Here is a 26,733-nt window from a genome sequence, read left to right on the forward strand (position 1 = left end):
AATTCCCATGGGCATTGGGTTTTCAGGCCCTACCCGATTTAGTGGCTTTGCCCTGGAATGTCATTCTGGGGTATTCCACACGCCACCATAACGGTAAATACCTTCCTCAATTTTTACCAAGGGACAATAAGTTCAAAGATGTTTGTGGGCTATCCCGCCCAGATGCCGAACAATAACAATGATGGCATGACCGCATTGTAAAGTTTTCTTTTGATGGAACCTTCTGTTTTTCCCAATTCGTATTAAAATGTGTTTGTTTCTTATCATGACATGGAATAAATTATCCGGTCTAAACATTTGGAAGCTTCTAGCTGTGCTAAAAAAAATATTTTAACTGAAATTTAATTCCTGCTCCAGAGAAGTATTCAAACTTTTCATTGATTTTTTATATTAATTTGTGTCTTGGACAGGCGGTGTGTGTCTGTATAATGGTGAGAGGTACACCAGTAACACGGCATGGAAGAGTGGTTGTGACATCTGCGTTTGCATCAACGGAAACGCTGTCTGCAACCAGGAAGAGTGCCAGCCAGTCACTTGTGATGAGGTGAAACACACTATGGAATCCTTGCATGAATATTAGATTTGTGCTGAGGGAACATAGGTTAAACTTCTGGGGGTACCTGGGTGCATCAATTCGTCAGTCCCACCATGAAGTGACGCATCATATGCACCAAGTCCATAGACAATCCTTCACCAACAATTTTTTCAAGGGGGACACTAAAGACAAATGAAATCATCAGTACAGAACAGTATAACCATAGGGGGTCCCCTTCTGGGACAAAGGTATTCCTTGGTTACTCCCCAGCTAATGCCAGTACCTATACTCCTGGGTGGAGAGAGTAAAGTGTGGATGAACTGGCTTGCCCAAGGACACAACATAAGGTCAGCAGCAGGATTCGAACCCATGACCCTCTGATCATGAGTCACGAACCCTAACCATTAGGCCACACACCCCCACTGCCAAGGGTACTTATAGTTTTCACCTCTTAGATACAAACCAATGATCTACTTCTTAATGGAATCCCAAAACTCAGTATATTAGTTTTGGGAACTTTTTAGGTGTTGATTTTTTTTGTTTACATAATTCCTTTCTCCTTCTAACATTTCTTTAGGGAGATGAAATTGGAATTCCACCAGGAGCATGCTGTGAACAGTGCTTACCGAGTAAGTTGAAAACAAGCATTTTTTTAAAATATGGCTCAAGGTTTTGCCTTCTGTCACACCAAGCTCAAAATTTTGTTTCCTAGAACTGGCAAGTTTGCATGCAGCAAACATAGGAAACGTTTAGTTTCCCTTTGAGGATTAATTATTTGTTTAATTTGTAAATAAAAAGTTGTATTCTCTCTGAGTGATCCCGTTTGCTATTTCCCAAGTTTGCAGCATTGCTAATGTCGCTAGTATCCCAACTTTGGGCATAATACAAGGTTAGTTGGTATATTGGTTAATGGGTTATGACTAGCACCCTTGCGCAGAGATATTGACAAAATGGATAACCTCTAACATAGGGCTGAATAGCTCATATGGTTATCCAGAGGTCGCATGATCAAACCCCACTTCAGTCAATTTCTTCATTCAACTTGATGATTATTATGTACACATCTAGTCAGTTTTCCTTTGTAATGTATTTCCCCTCTTCAACCACTTTGTTCGACCATGCATTTTTAACAATGACAAATATTTTCACTTTCATTGAAACTTTCATTCAAATGGAGGGATCCGTGTTCTTTACGAGTACATATGAGTTTATACGGTGAACTAATTATTGTGCTGTTTCAGAAATGGCCTCGTGTATTGTCTTTGGCGATCCCCATTACCGGACGTTCGATGGCCGATTCCATGACTTCCAGGGCACATGCACCTACACGTTTGTTAAAGACTGTGTCGGGGAGAACTTTGAGGTCATTGTCCAGAACAATGGCAAGGAGACGTACTCCGTGTCCTGGACCCAACTCGTGTCGTTCAGACTCTTCAACTGGACCATTGACCTGCTGCAGGACATGAAGGTTAAAGTGGATGGCACCTTCGTGGAGCTACCATACCTCCACGAGCCAGAATTCAGCATCCAGAAACTTGGTGAGTTTGGTGAACAGTGATGGAGTTGTTCATGAGTCCATCACAAGTTGATCTACAACTCTCATCACAAGTTACAGGTCAAACAGTGCCTGGCAAAGTAACGTCTTTGTCACAGTTCATTCGAGGAGATGGGGTCTTGACTTTGGACTTGTGATGGACTTGTGAGGACTTGAGCACTTACACTTGTATGGCAGTCTAATAAAACACTGGTTGAACAGCTAATCAGGTTTTTAATAAAAACCCTCCCTCTCTAGCTGGCAAATTACACAAAGCCAACCCGGCAGTCAGAATAAATCAACTAACTATTTTAAACAGTTAAGTGCTATGTACCTTCTCACATAAATCAGGATTGACTGACTGATTGATATGAACTTGATACAGCTATGCTTTGGCTATAGAAGATTAAGCCAGCTGCGACTACTACCAGAAATCTGCTTTTGTCTCTTGATGGAATATGACTAGTCACTGCGCCTATAGAAATATGATCAGACTCAGTTGGTGATTAGCCTGCCTAAAAGGCATGGAAGGGAAAGTGGAATGAATGTTTGACTCTGTGACTGATCAAACAAAAGGGTTAATCCTGAACAGTTAATGTATTCTTAGCTTTGATACAGTGATGCTCTATTCAAGAAAGTGGCTAATGTAGCGACTCATCAAAATGCCCTCTGGATACAAACTGGAGATAGCACCTGACAAGGGCCCTGTGTCCGTCCATGTTCAAAAGTTTGTCTAGTCCGGATAGATCTCCTGAAATGATATCCTCGTGGTAGAGCACATTTTTCTTCTATCTGATGCACAACCTACGCCTAGCAGTGTATATCACTTATCATTTCAGGATTGCTAGTGGTTGTCCATACCAACTTGGGTATTACTGTGTCCTTCGACGGTGAACACTTTGGTGAAGTGGTAGCCGATCATCTCTGGAAGGGGCAGCTGTGCGGACTGTGTGGAGACTATGACGGCAATCCGGACAACGATTTCAGGTTAGAATATGACTTGATGATTTTGGCAGAAAGAATTATACTAGAGGTATTGACAGGAGGAAGTGGGGAAGGAACTGTGTGGTGAGCGCATCCGAGTATGAAAATCAAGAGTTTTCAAAACTTAGTCAGCGGGTGAGATTGGGGAAAATGAAAAATATGCATGAAGTAATCGGCAGAGGATTTTGGAGCCACTGAGGGCCTGTGTGCAATGATTGGTCTATGGCACATGTATGTGTTTATACTTTCCTGAAGGCACCCTTTAAAATACCAATGTTTTGTTCTATGTAAAATGTTATAGGTACAGAGACCTTTTAAGTAAAATTTCACACATTCCAGATTTCAAAGGGATTTTTATTTTAAAATCCTGAAATCCAGAAAAATCCTAACAAATCTCAACCCCTGATCAGTATTGCCTAGCCGTTTTATACTTTTTTTGGTTTTGTTTCTATCACAACCTGTCTGTGCACATGTAGAAGTCGAAATGGTACTTACACGACGACAGCCTCAGAGTTTGGGAACACATTTATCTGTGGCGATTACCCAGAGTGTTCCTGTAGAGAAAGCCAAGAGCTGGATCCATGTGCTAAAGATGAGAGCTACCTGGTGGAGGCAGTAGAGAGATGTGAAATCCTGAGGGTGAGTGAAATACGAAGGCATTTTATATTCAAATTTCATGTAGGAGTTAACTCAACAATAATCACTAAAAACACAAATCTTTTATTTACATCATACCATTTTTTGTTGTCTGGATTCCAGAGTGATGTCTTCTCGCCGGCCCATCGTTTGATCGACCCTCAGCCTTTCTATGATGCCTGCCTGTACGACTGGTGCGCGTGCCCTGTGCAGGATAAATGTCTGTGTGATGTACTCTCAGCATACTCGCATGAGGCTAGAAAGAAAGGCATTACATTAGACTGGCAGAGAGAAAATTACTGTGGTGAGTAGAAATAGACTATATTTAAGTGTATTTATAACGGCTGTGGGGTCCGCTCATAAGTCCGACTTCTCATAAGTCTGACAAAATCGCATCCCCTAACCAAATAAAGGCCCATAAGTCCGACGCCTCTTAGGTCCGACACCTCATAAGTCCGACGCCTCATAGCTCCAACGCCTTGTTAGTCCGACAACTTAAATGCCTCGTTTTTCCAACGTCAGATTTACGAGGCGTCGGACTTACGAGGCGTCGAACCTATGAGGCGGAATAAATAAAGTATGTGCCTCATAAGTCCGACGCCTCATTATGAGGTGTTGGACCTATGAGGCGTCGGACTTATGACACGGCCCCACGACTGTACTTTGATTTTTAAATTAGTTCTCCCACATTAAGTGATTAGGACAACTTCTATTGGTTTGTAGCCTAATACAAACTAAGCGGTTAACCGGCTTTGCAATGATTGATAACCATGAGAAGTTGACCCCCTACTGCAATCCTTTTGCGCCCGAAACTGCCCCGAAATCGGTGCTCTTGTTGTACCCTCTATAGTCATATTGGCGTGTAGCTGGGGATTTCACCTTTCAGTTGTTGTAATACAGTGTGTGTTTGTGTATGCGTGAATGTACGTGCGTGAATGCACACAAGTACACACGCTGTACATACGTATGTGTGTTTGTTTGAGGACCCTCTGGGAGGGGCCCCGTTGTCACAATCGCTTAACAAACGTTGAAAATATCTAAGTTGGACCAAGCCTCACCCACCCACCGAGTTTGAGCGCCATGCGACCTGCCACATCCGAGAATAAGCCAGGACAATCATCCAAACAGCTAACAGAGACATGTGTATTATTATATAGATGAGCAATGCAGTAGCCTCTAACTTTTAGTTTTTTACTCTCCAAGAAAGATATCAATTGAATTTTATAAAATTAATGCCAAAAGAAAAAAATTAAACTGCCGAGCCTATGGACAAATTCGGCAAACAGAATTAGCCGCCATTTTTTAGGTGGAACCGAGTCTGTGCGCATGCTGCACGCGTTCTAAAAGACAAGGCATGCGCGCATTCTGGTAAATCTTTCTGCGAAAGGAGCCCAAAGCGAGTGTGTACTATCTGAGCGCTTAGCCTGGTTCTAGCTTAAAAATGGATTCTAATTTGGTTTGCTGACCTGGGCCCAATTTCATAGAGCTGCTTAAGCAGAAAATTTGCTAAAGCACGAAAAAACATTGCTTAGTAAAATTAGGTTACCGGCCAAAACTCCATGTGATGTACATTGCTTGTGACTGGTATTTAGCTGTTGTTTACTTAGCATAACAATCGCATTGAGTTTTGGCCGGTAACCTGATTTTATTAAGCAAGACGTTTTTGTGCTTAAGCAAATTTTGTGCTTAAGCAGCTCTATGAAATTGGCCCTTGGTCTATACACACCCACATTTTTAGGGCGAGTGAAACTTAGCCGGATTCGAACCACGAAATCCAGCTCATATTGCACCAGTGCTCTACCAACTGAGCTATAATCCAGTCCTCTTTGGCAGTCTCGCTGTTTTCCTTCACGATTTATCTTGATGTTTAAGATTCTTATGAGGTGATTATCCCTTTTAAAAGCCTTGGCCCTTTTCATATCAGGATTTAAATGTTTATCTTTGACTGAGCCCAGTGTAACATTATCTGGTTAATCCCTTAAGGCAATCAGTTACACCACAGGATGCCAGTCCGCGCTCTTTTGGTAGGCATTCATACACTCGCACTCTGCAGTTCACGCATGCGTGAACGCAAACTGTGTGCTGCAGCGGCCACACTTACAGTCCAACAAATTCAGGATTACTGTTGTTTGTGCATCAATTTATACGATCATTAAAAGAAGTTTGATTACTGGACAAAAACAAATATTACGTTGGATATTAAATTGATGAAAAATCCATGTGCGTTTAGGCCACTGAAAAATGATTCAGGCATGCCCAACAAGTCGTTCAGTAAAGCGATACTCATTGTTCCCTGCTGGTGGCAGGCATTCATCCAGTGATTATTAAACTGCCCTAAGGAGATTACACCTCAAGATAAGAGAGATCTGAAATCCTGGTAGGACTTTAGGCCAATACCCGAGTATACAGGCTACACTCGGGTGTTCTGGTAAAAGAGGATTCACGGCATGGTTTGCATTTTTGATTTCATGCATTAGCCATTTCCTGTCCCACGGGGGCCTACTATGACGAGTGCACCCCACCCTGCGAGGTCACCTGTGAGACCCTCAACTCCCCAGACCTGACAGAGTGCAGCTTACAAGACTGTGTTCCAGGCTGCAAGTGCCCTGCCGGCATGGTACTTCACAATTTCCAGTGTATAGATATAAGTGCCTGTCCCTAGTATCAACAGGGACAACTATCCTTTAATTAGCCCATCAAGAAATTAAACAGGTTCTCATAGCATTACCTCTATATTTTGTAGTCGTGATTGATTTTTCTCAAGTACATGTTTAACCATTCTGGATTGTAAGTGTTGTGTTAATTAATTTGAAAATTTGAATGGCACATCATAATGTACAAGTATCAGTGACTATCTAAAGTATACATTTTACTACTTTTCAGTATCAAAGTTTAGCACTAATAGTAAAACATTAGGAGTAGCCAGTCTCAATTTGGAGGTATTCAGGCAGGATTACCCTTTATGTTTCTGTGATGATAGTAATTGGTCAAATATTGTGTTTTTCACACTGAATAGCAACTAGGATCTGCAAGGTAATATTTCTTATTATTGGCCCAGTGGTATAATGTTTTCTGCACCCTGCATATCAGTAGGATCTGCAAGGTGATTTGGTGATTTGCCTTTGGATTTTATGAAGAAACGTGTCTGGGACATGGTATTGTATACTTTGTATACACTGTTTCAAGTCGAAGCTGATGAAATATAAGTGGGATACTTTAGATATTATTCAACGATACCTGACTATTTGAGGTATACATGTATTTATGGAAGGAAATGCCGGCTGGGATATGTTACTCCAACATAGTTAATGTGAATTACTATAAACAATCCTTAAATGTCATGGACAACCTAGAATATTAGTTGGCATCTAGATAATAATTGGTGCTGTGAGGTATATTTAAAGTACAACAGCTGTGCATTACAGAAGTGGAGGTCCTCCTTTTGTTTTGTTTAAATTCAAGTATTAATTGAAGTAGTTTTAGTGTCAATATCAAAAACAGGTTTTCTAAATCTGTTGTGACTGCTGATATAAAAGATGCTAAATCGTTATATTATGTTGATACCAGATTACCATACTTGATATCTGAAGCACCTGGGACCTGGACATATGTACATATTTATAAAAAAAAAATATAAAAAAAAATTGGACACACCAAACCATTGGGCATGGCTTTGCACCAAATTAGACTTGTTACCATTATTTTTAATTCATGTTTTTAAACTGTACATGTAAGACTGTTTTTATCATTTAAGTACATGTCATGCAACTTTTGTGAATAAACAAAAATGAAACTGTATCACTCTATCCCTACACACTGCGTACAACCTTCAAAGTAACAGGAATATAAAATAACTTCTTGTTTGTAACATTTTCCCATGCATTTTTTTACATATTTTTTTTTAACAGTAGCCATGTCAGTGTAGTGATTTTGTACGTACATGTAGTGTGTGTTGTGCTATTACATAACCCTACAAATGGCTACATGAGATATAGTGGTGTACCACTTCAGTATTTAAAGAAAGTAGACATAGAAATACTCCAGGTTCTTAGAGTTTTGCTAAGCGAGTTTGTAACAGAATTTGTCCCATACGTGTACAACTGCCTTCCAACTTATGGTGCTGCATATAAACTTTTAAAGCAAAAGACTATATACACGTAAAGTATTTAATTGTATTGTATCTGTGAGCATTTAATATCAAAAAAGGCTATATTTTGTTAAGTGAAACATTTTTTATGGTAATATTTCATATTTTTGTCACATGTTTAGCACTGCGATTTGCAGATCATGTAGGATATTGCTAGTTAAATATGGTGCTTCCAATAAATTTCTATACATGTACATGTCTGTAATAAGTTTAGTTTTTTAAAAAGTGCACATTAAAGGCGTCATCGTGTCTTCACAAAGCAGGGGAGTTTTAAAGATTTGTTAACTGTGTCACTACTGTCAGCTTAGTAATCAAGTAATCAATGGACTTTATTTTGTGTTACTTGTAAATCAAATGAACTATTGCAATGGAAGATGAAACAAGTAAATAATTCTTAAACAATATTTTGAAATATCATTCTTCAGGCGAACTTGCCATTCTAACCAAGTCTTCCGTCTAGATTCTCAAAGGTTGTGAAATATACCCCTGATATTTTGTAAAACAAAACAAATGCTCATTGAATCAAGTGTAAATAAACAACAATAGGTTTGAAATAATGTACCGTGAGATTTCCTTGTTTGACATGGGTGAAAAAAAACCAAGAAATGCTAGAAATGTGCATGCATGTATATCAATACAACACTCATTAATGAAACCTCAATTTGTAGAACAATTCAGTATTACAAGTTATCAACCGTGTGCTGAACATGGCTCGTGTCCACTTTTCCCCAATTTTTATTTCACTGTAATATTTTTAAGAGCGAGTACAAGTATTTGCCACGAGTATACGAGTACAGGGAATTATTTTGCATGCGAGTACGAGCATGAGCTAGTACATTTCCAAGAGTACGAGTACGAGTGAGTAACACACTGGCAGGCACTCCGTTAAAATATGTCAGATTCGTACTTACTGCAGTTTACTCAACAACAACTTCGGGCCAAGTTGTGTCTATTTGCGGACCCCGTTCCTTAATAAGGCGATGAAAATTTACTTCTAAACCTTTGAACTCACCCAAGTAGATGACGATGACACCATGTCGAATATCTGCAGGATTAATTTTGTGGAAAGAGGACAGGGTTTTGATTTTGAGGGAAATAATGGGGTACAAATCGTCACCGACACCACGAAGTAACACCCATCTACATACCAGTAAAAAGTAGCAATCGGAGAAAACGGCAACTTAAGTTGAACGCCTTCTAAAACAACACTTTGCGTCAAAACGACAGAGTATTTTCAGTTGGGTTTCTCGTTGTGGACACTTGATGAATTGAGTTTATTAAATCTGCTGTTTTTCACTCGTTTGTGTATTAAATAAACAAGAAATAAGAGAAAAAAAATGAGTGTTAGTTCGTGAAACCGAAAAAGCTGCGAAACTGTAAATTTTCGTTTTCACGAAGTAACACTCTTCAGTGTATTTAACACGAGGAAAGTGCAACTTCAGGTCAGCGCGCGCGCGCTCATACAACTTGTTACAAGAAGAGTGTTACTTCGTGAAAACGTTTTTGCTCACTTATGAGCAGAGTGCGCGCCATGCATTGCAATGGAAAATGGAACTTGAGTGTTACTTCGTGAAAACGAAAATTGTCACTTTTGCGCAAAAGTTGCCATGGGTACTTAGCGTAATTATTAAAGTAAAGCTCTTGAAGCTTTGAAACTTCGTGCAATGGTAGGCCTTGATGAATAATGTTTAAAAGTCCAAAAATCTGAAAATCGACAAAAATATGCTTTAACACGGTAGAGTGTTACTTCGTGGTGTCGGTGACGAAATGATGACGGCCACACATACAAACGCACACACTAACAAATGCGAAAGTGTCCAAGCTCCATGGTTTGGTGCAACGTCGCTGATTGGTTGATGAAAAGTTCAATTTAGAAGCTAACTTTTGGACCCACCTTAGTAGATGACGATGACACATTTTGAATATCTGCAGGATTAATATTGTGGAAAGAGGGCAGATGAGTTTTGATATTTTAGGAAAATTCGTGTAAAAACAAAGACGGCAACAAAAACCAAACGCTGAAAATAAACTTGCCGAGTGTCCAAGCTACTTTGGAAGACCGTCGGTGATTGGTTGATGAAAAGTTCCATTTGAAGCCAATCTGTAGTTGGTCCAGAGATGAGCGAAAAAAATCAACCTTTTATACCATTCGCCTTTACGCGGGAAGCACAAAGGTCATGATATGCAAATCACTCGCGTAACTTTTGGATTACAATAGAGTAATTCCAGTTATTGTAGGGAGTGCGCCACTCCCTACAATAACCTACTCCGATGGGCACCAATGTATGCCACCCGAAGGGATATCACCGCGACACATGAGGCGGTTTGTCTCCCACGATGCCTTTGGAGTAGAGATACACACCAACAGCATCGAGGACTGGTGGGGTAACATGAAAGCGGAACTGAAACGAATGTGAGAAACGAGGGAGGAAATGTTTCCGCAGCACATGGATGAAATGATGTATCAGCAGCACGGGGCGAAGGTGACATGTTGGAATACCTCACTAAAGATATTGTTCATTTCTAACCAATCCCTGGGAAATCCAGAAGTAAATCTGGAGAAAAGTCTTTTTTTTTTTCAATTTGTTCCAAGAGCGTAAGCTTGTACAAAAATCCAAAACAGATATCTATTAAATTTTTGTTTTAATAGAGAAATCTACTAGGGACTAAAATTTGTTCCCGAGAAGATTGTTCTTTGGAGTTTACAGTTAAAATCCAGTTGCTTGCTGCTCAAAAATTCTTGAATTTTTTCTCCTTGGCAGGATGTTTACAGTTTCAAAAATTCAAAATATCTTTCAAATTCACTCGCTCCATACATTTATCATGCCTTGTTGAAATGAACTGAAATGTTGGTTTAATTCCAAATAATTATTTTAGGATTAAAAGCAGTGGCGTAGCCAGGAATTTTTAAGTTGGGGGGGGGGGGGGGGGCTGGAACATGTAGATCAATGATAATGTTTTTAGAAACTCTAAATCTCAGTGGGCGGGCGACTGGGGGCGACAAGGTTTCATGGGGGACGGTCCCCCCCCCCCCCCCGGTGGCTACGCAACTGATCAAAAGTAACATGTGTCTGTTGGTTTTTCGAAACGGACGCGTATTTCGTAATTATCGGTACGTCTAAGTGGCTTCCTTTTGCTCTATAACACCGATATTGAAATTTGTTCATAGACTTAACACACGAACGTACATGTACGTTCTGCACAAATATTGTCCTGTAAATTCTTTCTTTCTCTTTCACCTGTAAAAACTTTAAAAAGTGAATTTTTCTATTTTCTTTCTGTTTTCACTGTTGGCACGTAATATCCATCTGGCAGTGACGTCACCTCTGCACAACATCCCAGTTTAGCCCAAATTGGATTGCCATGGGATTACTCTACATACTTTTCCATATTTGAGGATAACAAAGATTGTTGTTTTGCTGTCTGCGGTCTATGAACATCTCCATCCCGAAATATTCGTTAAAGAGCACCTTTCCCTGAATTTACCGTGAACCAACATATTAAGGAGGATTAGGAATTCATGAAAACACCCTTAAAAGGTCTTTCATTTAGCAGTCAGTAAAAATCAGGTGATTTCACCCACTTAATCCTTCAACTGTTTACCGTTATATTGGAACAATGATAATCCTCACTGGCCAGGGTCATTAAAAAACCGTGAAAAAAACCTTACAGGCTTAGTCCTATTAGCCCCGGGTAAATACCCGTGGAACATCCATTAGGGAGAAGTGGGGCCTTTATAGGGTTGAAATGTTCATTTCCACGTACACACACTCAGCTACACAGCAAAACATCAGAACAACAGTCGGCATTCATCGGTTCGTAGACTGGTAAATGATCAGTGGTGGATGGATAGCTGAGTTTCGTGCCGGTCTTTTTTTAATACAAAGAGGGTCATAATTTGGAAATAATGTATGCCAATTATGTGAAATTGTCACAGCTAATAGGATGCCAATATGATGTAGGCCTACTTTATCACTCTTTTTTATCAAATGGAGAGAGCCTAATATTTAAAAAAAAAAAAATAATAAATTGTTCATTAGCTACATTTAGATGCATGAAACGAACTTTGAGTTCATAGCCATCCTCAAACCAATCGAACACAATTGAGATCGATTTAGGCCTGCCAAATTTGCCCCTTAGGCCAACGTTAACCAGAGGTGGCAGCAAGTCATTTTTTGCAAGTCCAAGTCAAGTCACAAGTCATTGTTTGCAAGTCCAAGTCAAGTCACAAGTCATTAGGTCCAGTCACAAGTCAGGTCACAAGTCATTAGGTCCAGTCACAAGTCAAGTCACAAGTCATTTGGTCTAAACACAAGTCAAGTCACAAGTATCTTTGTCCAAGAACACGTCAAGTTGCACATTATTTTGTCCAGCTGTAATAAGCTAAAAGAACCTGGCGTCAACTTACGAGTTATTTTGAACATGCCTCCTTAATTCCCCTTTTTTCAATGTTGCAATTACTATTCTTGTAATTTATCACATATCTGTCGGATTTAGCCCTTTGTATACTTTACTAAATTTACTTTACATTGAAAAAATAAATGCGGAGATGACATGAAAAAAAGACTTCACTCACTCGATTACATGTATAGTATACTAACACTTTATTGTTCAATTTTCATGTATACTAAACGCCTACCAATGGGTTAGGCCATCCGGTATTTTACATGCAATTGACAAAGGCCTGCTTTCTTTTCATTAAAGGTTCCTTTCAAAGTTTGTTCAACCATTACATTAAGCAAGAGACTTGGTCATTGAAAACCGTGTGTAGTTTGTTGTGACAGTCTTATTGAAAACTTTTGAAACTAGTGGGAACTATTTATTTTACTGGATTTAGCGTCTGACTTGTGTTGGTAACAAGTCATTTTTTGCAATCCCAAGTCAAGTCACAAGTCATTGTTTGCAAGTCCAAGTCAAGTCACAAGTCAAAGCTGCTATTTACAAATCAAGTCACGTCACAAAAATAGCGACTCGAGTCCGACTCGAGTCCAAGTCACATGACTCGAGTCAGCAACTCTGACGTTAACCCATATGGTCCCATTATCGCATGATGTGAATCCTCCCGATAGAGTACTAAATGATGTCGGTATTATATTGATTGGATTTTTTTTTATGGTGTTCGCATTTTAAAAATACTGATAATAATTTTATTTTTATATTCCATTGGCAATAAGAAACTTAAGAAAATAACATAAAGAGAATCATAATTACTTTTGAAATCACAGTTACATAAATACTAATATATAACACACATCTAAACAGCAAGAAAAATGGCATTGTTTATAATTTATACTTACGGTTTACCAAATATGGAGCTTCATTTAAACAATGTGAAACAATATAGGAGAGTAATGGGTTAAATGAGTGATAGGCATATATAATCCCTGTATTTTATTATCACCAAATCATCGCCGACACTATTAATTATGATCATCGCTGAGGCTAATTATTATGAGGCAGAAAACCCACATAGGCGTAGCCAGCGCGGGGGGGGGGGGGGGGTAAGTGGGTATTTACCACCCCCACCCCAGTATTTTGTAAAGACTGCCTTTTTCCATTCAAAATGCCCTTTTTCACTAGCGCTTACCCCCCCCCCCCCCAATAATTTGTAAAGAGTGCCCTTTTTGTTAAGACTTACCTTTTTTTCTTTTGAACAAAAAAGTGGTGCCCTTTTTGTGCGTTCGGCCATTCCGGTTGCCTTTTTTTTTCACGCATGTATCGCCCTGAAAAGCACATTTATTGGCCGTAAGTGTGCATCATTAATCGTCGGTTTTTAATAGTCCCCCCATCGACAGATGGTACCAGTCCAGTCCCCCCCCCCCCCCTCCCCCAATGTTTGATTTTACGGAGGCCAAGGGTCCGGAGAAAAACGTGTCTACATTCACCACGGATGTGAAAGTGCCCTTTTTAGGAAACGTTCAACCCCCCCCCCTCCATGAAAATGACCGTGCTACGCCGAAACACCATGTTCTCCAGTAAACGAGTAGAATTGTTTATTCCAGAATTCTATGACAGTTGAAATATCCGTCAGCTTTTTTGTACCCCCATTTTAAAATTTGAAAAACACGCTTTGCGCAGAACAGCACGGCACACATGCTTCGGCGAGTTCATTCAAATTTCTCGCGCGTGCGCACTTCCTTGCCTGTACCAGTCGTCATGTGCTTGTTTGCAGGACAAATGGATCGTTTTAAAGCCTAGAATATCTCCTTTTAGACTGTGCATCCTGACCTAGCGACCAGAGAATCTTGTTTTCAAAAACTCAAAGAAACAAATTGGTTTAGAATTTGATGCCTACGGAGCACTGAATGATGTTTTTGGAGCCTCGAAAATCTTGAATCCGTACACGTTTAATTTATGCCTACGACCGAAGTGGCAGAATAATGGCGGATAAATGGTATGTATGTTCATTCAACTACTTGTAGCCTACAGGGCCGCATTAGTTCAGTTTCGCTTTTAAAGGATTTGTACCATCATTATATACATGTACATATATGGGAAGAACCTGACGCCGAAATGACGATAAGACACGAATTTGGGATTGAGAAACATTTCAAATTTTGTTAGGAAATACTTGGAAACTCTCCATAGACTGTACACAACAAGTGGCGTCAGGATGCAACATTCTTTCCACCTTTTAACTCCCCATTTGGAAAGAATTCCAATTCCATACCGGGCCACCACTCATATTCCTTAATATGACCTGAAAAATACCAAAAGTTTTAATCTGATGAAGAAACACTATTTACAGGAGTGCAAAAATTCTTTTAAATTAATATTTGTTTTGGCATGGCCCATAGACTTTGTGCATGAGGTATGTTAATTGGTGGCCCGGCCAGTATGGAATTCTTTCCCCTATCTTTCCTTCCTTCCAGTGAGAATCCTGCCCTTTCTTGAATGCTGCTACAGTTTTTGCATTCACTACTGCTTGCGGAAGGGAATTCAATGTGTTTATCACTCTTTGCAACCCAGTTTTTTTTAATCATCTGGGCCAACAGCTGCTGCACAACGACGGAGGTAATACGTACCTTTACTATGCTGTACAATCTAGCAAACTATAAATATCGTTTAACCCGAACAGTCCTGAATCCTCCAATTCCAATACAATTTTAAATACCCCCTAGGGAGTTAGGGTTAAAGAAAGCTAGTATGAACTATAACACTTCCAATTGAACATTTTGAGATGCAGGTGTAGAAATCATTAGCAATTTAATTCGGGGGGGGGGCGCTAGTTAGACTGGTGGCTGTGGGACACATTTTCTGCACACAACTGTAGAAGTATCATGTTTATTGAATCTCTCTGGTGATTTGGCTTAATTCCAATTAATTTGAAGTTTCATAACTGGTATAACCCAATCAAATAACGCTCTCATATTGCACCACCTAACTCCCTTCCATGATTTACTAGGAACCATACCCATCCTGGCAAATTCCAACATGGGAAAGTGCACACATGTACCGTATTTCTGACTTTGATTCTGGAGGTGAGCCAACCCAATGTAAAAGACAGTCAGTTTATGACTTTCCAAAATTTATCCCTTGGTGCAAGGTGTGTCCACTTTGATTAATGACAGTGTTATAGTACCAAATTCCTTCACGGCCCACAGTGTGGATAAAGATGACTGACAATGCAAAACCACACTGCATCCATGCCCCTCATCGCATCCCCTAGCCTCGCATGCATCCCCTAGCCCTTGCACCTTCACACTCAAGATGAAAATGTACAAACTGAAGAAATATGGACTCATATTGAGCATCACAGAGCCTACCGAGTGGTACATTTGAACGTCCCGATTTGCGGAAAACCTGCGAATGCTGAACAAAGCCGTAGCCTGAGAGCAGTTCATCACACCTACATTATGTACCTTTGGAAGAAGTACTGGGTAAAATTGCCGGTACCCAGCTGTTCTCCATCCTTGATGCCAAGCATGGTTTTGTCAATTCCTCTCCATCCTGACAGCCAGAAGCTAACCACATTCATCACACTGTTTGGCAGTTTCTGCTTCAATCGCTTGCCATTTGGCATAACGTCAGCACCTGAGCTGTACCAGAGAATCATGAGTGATCTGCTGGTAAATCTCCCAGGAGTAGCTGTTTACATGGACGATATATGTCCTCATCACAGGCACCACACAACAGGAACATGATGCACGTCTTCGAAATGTTCTAAATACACCTAGGAGCTAGGTTGAGGTTTAACAAGGACACATGCAAAATCGCACATTGCCGGTGAATGTTGCAATTGTACCATGTGGAAATTGATATTTTCGGTCAGGTTAATTGTGTAGGCCTATACATGTACATGTAAAATGATTAATTCGCATGGTCTTGCTGCCGATTAGCTGATGGTATTACAAAATTTGAAAAGTCTTATAAATCTCAACATGCAATGTACATGTAGGCCTAATTAATACTCTTTTTAAGTATTTCTATTAAATTACACTGATTTTAAACCAATGGAAGGGCTACAATGTATGTTCAAGCGGCCTCCTTGTGCTTAATATTTATAAACTAAAACATATCACTCTTTAAATAATAACATTACTTTTCAAGGTTTTAATATTTATCACTTATTATAATTATTAATCCTCCTGTATACACATAGTTATGAATTCGTGTTCCACATTATTCACTTTTCCTTACTCATAAATACACCCACACAATGTGCCTGTACGTTTTTTACAGAGTGTGGCATTGTTAGATTAATCCTATGTACATGTACATCATGCTCTAATTATCAACATTACGTTTTGAAGTTTTAACATCTATCTTTTCTGTTTAATAACTAATCTTCATGATTGTTTCATTTGTGCTGCACATCATTAAGCCATTACTCATAGATTTTCCTTGTTATCAGCCACACAGTGTGTCTGTACAGTGTGAATTGTTTTCTACAGATCCTAGGGCCTTGATGTCCAGAGGGTTGAGAACCAATACATTCCAAGTCTTGTTGGTCATTTGACATTGAAAGTTTCTCAGTACGGCAGAAGTTACTACAACATTGTTCTAAGATGTTTTTACACATCCATAGCTTGTTTGCTTCACAGTTCTTTCACTTTCACTTCACCACTCCCACATCACTGACCGACTTTACCTAATATGCAACCTAAAATCTCACCTAACCTCTTTTCTCACTAACACTCAATTTACATTTTTACTTATTAAATGTACGTGTACTTCACCTTTAATACATATTCACCATTCTCCTTTCACTTAACCACTGGTCACTCTCTCAAATGAAGGTAATTTGCAGGTTCTGCTTCACAATTTACTTTCACCACATTTCAGCTGTCCCTTCACAATGAATCACCTCACCAATCTACCTCACCATTAAGCTCACCAGTCACCACTGGCCACCGAGTCATAACGCACTATTCAACATGATCATTCAGTCGTCATTACCTCACCAATCAACCTCACTATTCAGCTCACCACTGAGCAGAGGTGGCAGCAAGTCATTTTTTGCAAGTCCAAGTCAAGTCACAAGTCATTGTTTGCAAGTCCAAGTCAAGTCACAAGTCATTAGGTCCAGTCACAAGTCAAGTCACAAGTCATTAGGTCCAGTCACAAGTCAAAGCACAAGTCATTTGGTCTAAACACAAGTCAAGTCACAAGTATCTTTGTCCTAGAACACGTCAAGTTGCACATTATTTTGTCCAGCTGTAATAAGCTAAAAGAACCTGGCGTCAACTTACGAGTTATTTTGAACATGCCTCCTTAATTCCCCTTTTTCAATGTGTTGCTAATACTATTCTTGTAGTTTATCACATATCTGTCGGATATTAGCCCTTTGTATACTTTAATAAATTTACTTAACACTGTAGAAATAAATGTTGAGATGACATGAAAAAAAGACTTCACTCACTCGATTACATGTAGTATACTAACACTTTATTGTTCAATTTTCATGTATACTAAACGCCTACCAATGGGTTAGGCTATCCGGTATTTTACATGCAATTGACAAAGGGCTGCTTTCTTTTCATGAAAGGTTCCTTTCAAAGTTTGTTCAACCATTACATTAAGCAAGAGACTTGGTCATTGAAAACTGTGTAGTTTGTTGTGACAGTCTTATTGAAAACTTTTGAAACTAGTGGGAACTATTCATTTTACTGGATTTAGCGTCTGACTTGGGTTGGTAACAAGTCATTTTTTGCAATCCCAAGTCAAGTCACAAGTCATTGTTTGCAAGTCCAAGTCAAGTCACAAGTCAAAGCTGGTATTTACAAGTCAAGTCACAAGTCACAAAAATAGCAACTCGAGTCCGACTCGAGTCCGACTCGAGTCCAAGTCACATGACTCGAGTCAGCAACTCTGCCACTGAGTCATCTCCTAATCATCACTCAGTCTTTATTTCTCAGTCTTCATTTCTCAGTCTTCATCACCTTCCTAATCAACCTCACCATTCATCAGCTCACCACTGACACAATGAATGTACAGTCACTCATCACTCAGTCTTCATCACCTCACCGATCAACCTCATCATGTACTGACCACTAAGTCGGCACACACTTATGGCTCAATTAATCTTCATTACCTCACCAATATGAACCTCACCATTCAGCTCACCACTGACCACTAAAACATTTCTCACTCATCACTGTCTTCACTGCCTTGCCAATCAACCTCACCATTCAGTTCAATACTGACCACTGAGTCATCACTCACTCTTCATCACCTCACCATCTATCTCACCACTGACCACTGAATCATCACTCACTCACAAACTCAGTCTCCATAACCTCACCAATCAACCTCACCATTCAGATCAACACTTTCCCACTGAGACAACACCCACTCATCTTTCAGTCTTAATTACCACACCAATTAACCACACTACCAGCTCACCACTTACCACTGAGTCATCACTCACTCATCACTGTCTTCATCATCTTACCACTGAGTACTGAGTATTAACGCACTCATCACTCAGTCATCATCACCTCGCCAATCAACCTTACCACTCAGCTTACCACTGACCACTGAGTTATATCACTCGCTCATCACTTAGTCTTCATTTCCTTGCCAATCAACCCCACCATTCAGCTCACTACTGAAGACTTAGTAATCACTCACTCATTGATCACTCAGTCTTCATCAACTGACCAATGATCCTCACCATTCAACTCACTCCAGATCACTAAGTCATCACTCATGCATCGTTCAGTCTTCATCACCTCATAAACCTCACCATTCAACTCGCCACAGATCTGAGTCAACACTCATCAGTCTGCATTACCTCACCATTCAGTCTGCCTTACCTCACCATTCAGCTCACCACTGACCATTGAGTAAACACTCACCCATCACTCATTGGTCTTTATCACCTCACCATTCAATTCTACCATTTAGCTCCCCACTCACCACTGAGTCATTACTCACTTATCATTTTCAGGTAAATAACAATTGAAAAAAAAAAAACAATTCTCAGGGTGAAACTTGAAAAAGCATCCATGGGAAAATGCATCTTTAACCCTAACGGCTCTTTGGGGGTCAAGTACCAAATACCACAGAATACTACATGTGTTGTGCACACTTGTATGGAAAGAATGTATACTACAGGTTAGTATGCTCAGTAGTATTTTGTAGCTCTAGGTGAGGTTGGGTTAAATGAAGTGAAAGTAGAATGAACATGTATAAGGTGTGCTTCAAAGTTTGTTTCCCCTAACCCATTCGTCTCAACATTCACTTCAGCTTTAAGGCCATAGCTAGGCATTGAGAAACTTCAAGCACTCTGATGTCTTCACTTTTCATCTCTGAAAGGACAACAGTATACCTTCCTCTTCCGACATTCACCTAATGGTAGGAGAGGCACTCAATGAATCAAGAGATTTGAGCAGTTACAAACGAAGCTCCAATCAGAAATATTTAGTTGTTTGAAGGTCCTTCAAAAACAATTTCTTTATCCTTTAACAATTATTAACAAATTATTGCAGCTTGGCCTCTGCATTGTTGCTATACTTTTAGTATTCATTATTGGCTTCTTGGTGAAACATAAATGCAACTATGTATCCTGCCCAAGGGCTCAAGCACATTGATGTTGGTTCCCACCCAAGAGTTTTGCAAAAACTAAATCTGTTTTGTTAATTCACCAGATAACCATGGCAGCATCGCAGGGAGGGCAAGCTAGGCTTGAGAAAACGTCTGTCACTCTGATGAGGTCTTCAGGTTTTACCTCCAAGAAGACATGGTAGCTTTCACTTCCAACATTCCCCAGAAGGTATGAGAGACATTCAATGATTCATGAAATTTGAGCACTTGTTCAACTTAGCCTGAGGCCAGAATGAATAAAGCTCCAATCAAATCTTCTGCCACCTCGTCTTTAACTTTTCAGTTTACTCTCTCTACACATTTATTCTATACTACACCACATTTTCAATTCATACTTCACTGAACATTTGCCTCCACACTTTACATTCCCTTCACCACGCAAACCATTCTCCACTCGCTACTGACCATGCAGGTATTTCAAGTGATGTGAAGGTCGTAGCTTTACACAATTTACACATTTCAGTGTCACTTCACTCACCAATCAACCTCACCATTCAGATCACCACTGACCACTGATTCATCACTCACTCATCACTCAGTCTTTATAGCCTCACCAGTCAACCTCACCATTCAGCTCACCATTGACCATGGAGTCAGCTCTTAGTCATCACTCAGTCATCATCACTCACCAGTCACCTCACCACTGACCACTGAGTCATCACGCACCTATCACTCGGTCTTTATCACCTCACCAATCAACCTCAACATTCAGCTCACGACTGACCACTGAGTCAATCACTCCTCACTCAAGTCTTCACCTCACCAATCAACTGCACCATTCAGCTCACAACAGACCACTGATTAATCACTCTCACTACACTCGTTCCTCATCACTCACCATGTCAACCTCACCATTCAGCTCACCACTGAACACTGAGTCAGCACTCACTCATCACTTGGTCTTCATCTCCTCACCAATCACCCTCAACAGAAATCTCCCCACTGACCACTGAGTCATCACGCACCCATCACTCAGTCTTTATTACCTCACCAATCAACCTCGGCATTCAGCTCACCACTGACCACTGAGTCAGCACTCACTCATCACTCAGTCTTCATCACCTCGCCAATTAACCTCACCATTGACCACTGAATCAAATCACCACTCATCACTTAGTCATCATCACCACACCAATCAACCTCAGCTTTCAGCCCACCACTGACCACTGAGTAATCACTCACTGATCACTCAATCTTCGTCACCTCAACAATCAACCTCGGCATTCAGCTCACCACTCACCAATGACCACTGAGTCAGCACTCACTCATCACTTACTCTTCATCACCTCAATAATGAACCTTACCATTCAGCTCACCACTGGCCACTGAATCAAGTTGATGATGAAGACCGAGTGATGAGTGAGTGCTGACTCACTGGTCAGTGGTGATCCTGAATGCCAAGTTGATTGGTGATGTAATCACCACTCATCACGCAGTCATCATCACCACACCAATCAACCTCAGCTTTCAGCTCACCACTGACCACTGTTAAGTAATCACTCACTCAATCTTCGTCACCTCAACAATCAACCTCACCTCAACAATCAACCTCACCATTCAGTTCACCACTGACCTATAAGTCATTACTCAATAATCACTTTTAGGTTAATAACTACTGAATTTTTTTCAAAAATTTTCCGGGTAAAATTGAAAAAGCATCCATGGGCAAATGAATCTTTAACCCTAACCCTTCAAAGGGCATATTTGGGGTCAAGTACCGAAAACCACAGAATACTACATGTGTTGTGCACAGGTTGGGTTAAATAAGGTGAAAGTAAAATAAAGTAAAAGGTGTGCTTCAAAGCTTGTTTCCCCTTCCCCATTCATCTCTACATTCACTTCAGCTCTCGAGTCAGCTTTCAGGCCATAGCATTGCGAAACATCTTGCACGCTGACGTCTTCACTGAAAGGACAACGGCACCTCCCTCTCCCGACATTCACCTAAAGGTACGAGAGGCACTCAATGAATCAAGAGATTTGAGCAGTTACAAACGAAGCTCCAATCACAAATATTTAGTCCTTTAAAAAGATTCTTTATCCTTTAACAATTATTACAAATTATTGCAGTTTTTGGTTCTGCGTTGTTGCTGTACTTGTTAGTATTCATTCATTAGCTTCTTGATGAAACATAAATGCAACTATATGTTTTGCCCAAGGGCTCAAGCACATTGATATTAGTTCCAATCCAAGATTTATGCAAAAACTAAAGCTCTTTTGTTAATTCACCAGATAACGATGGCAGCATCACAGGCAGGGCAAGCTAGGTCGTAGGGTTGAGAAAAGCGTCTGTCACTCTGATGAGGTCTTCAGGTTTTGAGAAGACACGGTAGCGTTCACTTCGAACATTCCCCAGAAGGTATGAGAGGCATTCCATTATTCATGACATTTGAGCACTTGTTAACTTAGCCTGAGGCCAGGACAAATAAAGCTCCAAGCAAATCTCCTGCCACCTCGTCCTTAACTTTTCAGTTCACTCTCACAACACATATATTCCATACTACACATTTTGAATTCATACTTCACTTAACAGTTGCCTCGACACTTTACTTTACGCTCCCTTCACCACACAAGCCACTCGCTAGCTGACCATGCAGGTATCTCAAGTGAGGTGAAGGTCGTAGAGTTACACAATTTACACATGTCAGTATCACTTCACCACTCACCTCACCAATCAACCTCACCATTCGGCCCACCACTAGACCATTGAGTCATCACTCACTCAACATTGCATTACCAATCAACCTCACCATTCAGTTCACCACTGCCCACTGAGTCATCACTCGCTCATCACTCAGTCTGCATCGCATTACCAATCAACCTCAACATTCAGATCACTACTGACTCATCACTCAGTCTTCATAGCCTCACCAATCAACCTCACCATTCAAGTCACTATTGATCATGGAGTTGGCTCTTACTCTTCACTCAGTCATATCACTCACCAGTCAACTCACCACTGACCACTGAGTCATCACTCACCCATCACTCAGTCTTTACACCTCGCCATTCAGTCTTTACACCTCACCAATCAACCTAAACATTCAGCTCACCACTGACCACTGAGTCAAACACTCCTCACTCGGTCTTCACCTCACCAATCAACTGCACCATTTGGCTCACAACAGACCACTGATTCATCACTTACTACACTCGGTCCTCATCACTCACCATGTGAACCTCAACAGTCATGTCACCACTGACCACTGGGTCATCACGCTCCCATCGCTCAGTCTTTATTACCTCACCAATCGACATCGGCATTCAGCTCACCACTGACCACCGAGTCAGCACTCATTGATCACTACCTCACTACTCAACCTCACTATTCTGCTTCCCACTGACCAAAATTTGTTTCTTGGTGAAACATAAATGCAACTATGTGTCTAGCCCAAGGGCTCAAGCACATTGATGTTGGTTCCCAGCCAAGAGTTTTGCAAAAAATAAAGCTCTTTTGTTAATTCACCAGATAACCATGGCAGCATCCAACGCAAGGCAAGCTAGGCGGTAGGGTCAGAAAACATCTGTCACTCTGATGGGGTCTTTATGGTTTTACCTCCAAGAAGACATGGTAGCTTTCACTTCCAACATTCCCAAGAAGGTACGAGAGACATTCAATTATTCATGAAGCACTTGTTTAGCTTAGCCTGAGGCCAGAACAAATAAAGCTCAAATCAAATCTTCTGCCACCTCGTCTTTAACTTTTCAGTTTACTCTCACCGCACATTTATCCTATACTACACCACATTTTCGAATCATACTTTTACTTAACATTTGCCTTCATACTTTACACTCCCTTCACCATGTAAACCATTCTCCACTCGCTACTGACCATGCAGGTATTTCAAGTGAGGTGAAGGTTGTAACTGCACACAACTTACTTTCACCACATTCAGTGTCACTTCACCACTCACCTCCCCAGTCAACCTCACCATTCAGCTCACCACTGACCACTGAGTCATCATTCACTCATCACTCGGTCTTCATCACCTCACAAAACAACCTCACCATTCAGCTCACCACTGACCACTGAATTTTCACCCACTCATCACTCAGTCTTTATCACCTCACCAATCAACCTCACCTTTCAGCTCACCACTGACAACTGAGTCATCATTCACTCATCATTCAGTCTTTATCACCTCACCAATCAACCTCACCATTCAGCTCGCCACTGACCACTGAGTCATCTCTCACCCATCACTCAGTCTTCATCACCTCCCAAATCAACCTCACCATTCAGCTCACCACTGACCACTGTGTCGTCCCTCACTCATCCCTCAGTCTTTATCACCTCACCAATCAACCGCACCAATCAGCTCAGCAATTAAGTCACTCGTCACTCACTCATTACTCAGTCTTCATCGCATTACCAATCAACCTCACCATTCAGCTGACCACTGAGGCATCAGTCACTCATCACTCTGTCTTCATCACATTACCAATCAACCTCACCATTAAAATTCACCACATATCACAGAGTCATCATTCACTCTTCACTCAGTCTTCATTGCATTACCAATCAACCTCACCGTTCAGCTCACCACTGACCACTGAGTCATCACTCATCCCTTGGTCTTAATAGCCTCAGCAATGAACCTTGCCATTCAACTCACCACTGACCACTGAGTCATCACTCAGTTATCACCATCTTTAAAGCCTCACCAATCAACCTCACCATTCAGTTCGCCATTGACCACAGAGGCATTTCTTACTCATCACTAGTCACCTCACCTCTGACCACTGATTCATCACTCACTGCACTGAGTTTTCATCACTCACTATTTCAACCTCAGTATTCAGCTCACCACTGAGTCATCACTCACTCATAAGTCGGTCTAAAGATTTGTTTTCTATGCTCTTAAAAAAAATCTCCAAACGAATTTTCAATTAGCATTAAAAAACTACCTTTTGTCACCATCCCACAGCAAAAGGTGCTTTCATTTTGTGCACCCATGTACCCACCTTGCTGGAGCCGAAACAATTTTGGGACACGAAGAAATTCAAATTGTGTAAAACGCAGCTGTATATTTTTGTTTGATGTCTCATTCAAAGGTGAAAAACTTACATGTATCTATTTTGCTAGGATAATATCAAATGAAAAAAAATCTAGTTTACTGAATCTTTGTTAATTAACTTCACACTTCATTACGTTACACTTCACAATTCAGCTGCCTCTCATCGAACTCCTAATGAAACTTTCTTACTTAACTTCACACTTCACTCATTTTCAATCACAATTCAGCTGCCTCTCACCAATAGTCTACAACTCCTAATTAAACTATTGAATGTTTGAAACTGCATGAGCTAATTTTAAGTTATTTTCTTTCTTCTCTTCTATTTAATTGCATTTATTGTAAGCTTCCTGGTGTTCAAGTCACAAAACTCAAGAATACTGAACTACAGCAGACTTCCAATGGACAGCTAAACCTACTACTAGGGCCACAAGAGGGCACCAGTCTACAAATATGAAGTCGAGATTAAGACGGTACCCAATCATTGAATTACGTCCCAATAGATCATCATTTATGGGAGTTATGTACATCTGGGCATGAAATCACTTTACATATTATCCCTAGGTAGTACCTGTAGAGGAAAAGATTGTAACATATGTAAGTACATTGTAAAATTCAAATTTGACATGATGTATGCCATGAAAGTATAATTGGTAAAATTAGCACTGAACTTCATTACATTGACTGCAATTGCTGTGCTGCCGTAAACTAAATACAATGCTTGCAGATTGACCGTGATTTTGTTTGCAAAGCTGTGGATTTTTTGGGGTGAAATTATCCTCAAAATAGAAGACATATTTTTTTTGTTGCTCATCTTGATGTGTTAAACACCCACTTGCCAAAAGGGAGGAATACAAGGCTCGCATGATGAGGTAAGTTTCCAATTGTGTTCACTGCAAGTGTAAAGTAATTGACTCGATAAATAAAGAAGGTTATGGGTTGATTTATTCATGATTTTTTATGCAGGGGTATAAAGTGTAGGCATACAGTTGAATTTTAAGTTAATTTTTTTTGTAATAAATGGGAATGTTAACATATTTATTGGTTTAGTTTAGTTTAGATGTGTATTGGTTCTTTTACAAAGCTCTTTCATTTATAAAGGTTTTTTAAATAAACTTTTGTGCATATAGGCATCAATTAATGAGAAGCTCTTTCATTTATAAAGGTTTTTTAAATAAACTTTTGTGCATATAGGCATCAATTAATGAGAAGTTAGGTTTACCAACGTGATGCTTTTACAAAAGTCTTTCACTTATAATACCATTAACTTTGGTGCAAATAGGCATAAATGTACATGGGTTTAACTACAACATTCTTTTAGAAAAGCCTTTCATTCATAAAGTTTTTCTTATACCATTACAATGTTGTGGTAATATAGATGTTAATTAATGGGTTTAACTACATGATTGCATGATTCAAAATGTCACTTATATTTTCTACCCCCAATTCCCCCTCAAATTGGGAAAACACTTAGGTATGTTTTTCATGTTTTGATCATGTTTTTTTATTCCTTATCCAAATTTCATTTGTGTTGATAATGTGTAACCTCTGGCTCCCTTAGTTATCTTTATTGATATAGATTCAATTAGAAATAGGCCTATTGTAGTTTAATACAGTTTGAGCTACTAGGCCTATGTATCTGCCTCGATCAATCAAGAAAATTGTTTGCGGCATCCATATTTTACCGTACAGTTTGATACTGTCTTTTGAGTATTTTATCTTGCCATTTATTTACAACACGGAAAAGTAAAAATTGCTAACAGTTGTTCCATTCAATGCATGTCATATTTTTTTTGTATTTCAGGTTTCTTTGAATTAACCAGTTCACGCCGGGATC

At 40.0% G+C, this 26,733-nt stretch overlaps 1 protein-coding gene and 1 long non-coding RNA gene across 5 annotated transcripts in view; both read left to right on the top strand.

Moving 5' to 3' along the window:
- Positions 1-8,096, top strand: part of LOC119732952 — a 243,974-nt gene extending 235,878 nt beyond the window's left edge. For 2 of the 3 annotated variants that reach the window (XM_038206534.1, XM_038206535.1), the window contains 7 exons: positions 411-544; positions 1,113-1,164; positions 1,777-2,073; positions 2,909-3,056; positions 3,530-3,692; positions 3,813-3,993; positions 6,167-8,096. In XM_038206534.1, the coding sequence (XP_038062462.1) occupies positions 411-544; positions 1,113-1,164; positions 1,777-2,073; positions 2,909-3,056; positions 3,530-3,692; positions 3,813-3,993; positions 6,167-6,351 (1,160 nt within the window). In that variant the 3' untranslated portion in view covers positions 6,352-8,096. The remainder of the gene's footprint in view (positions 1-410; positions 545-1,112; positions 1,165-1,776; positions 2,074-2,908; positions 3,057-3,529; positions 3,693-3,812; positions 3,994-6,166) is intronic. The other variant, XR_005271660.1, reaches the window with a different exon arrangement.
- Positions 8,097-13,886: 5,790 nt separating this feature from the next.
- Positions 13,887-25,466, top strand: LOC119733238. Of its 2 annotated transcripts, XR_005271720.1 has the most exons (7): positions 13,887-14,230; positions 19,528-19,635; positions 19,929-20,053; positions 21,729-21,831; positions 22,114-22,240; positions 23,351-23,482; positions 25,243-25,466. It is a non-coding gene; the product is annotated as an uncharacterized LOC119733238 (long non-coding RNA). The 2 variants fall into 2 exon arrangements; XR_005271721.1 differs by lacking the exon at positions 23,351-23,482 and having other exon boundaries at positions 13,909-14,230.
- The last annotated feature ends 1,267 nt before the right edge of the window (positions 25,467-26,733 follow it).

Source organism: Patiria miniata, unplaced genomic scaffold (assembly GCF_015706575.1).
Source record: "Patiria miniata isolate m_02_andy unplaced genomic scaffold, ASM1570657v1 HiC_scaffold_25, whole genome shotgun sequence".
Taxonomy (NCBI): Eukaryota; Metazoa; Echinodermata; class Asteroidea; order Valvatida; family Asterinidae; genus Patiria; species Patiria miniata.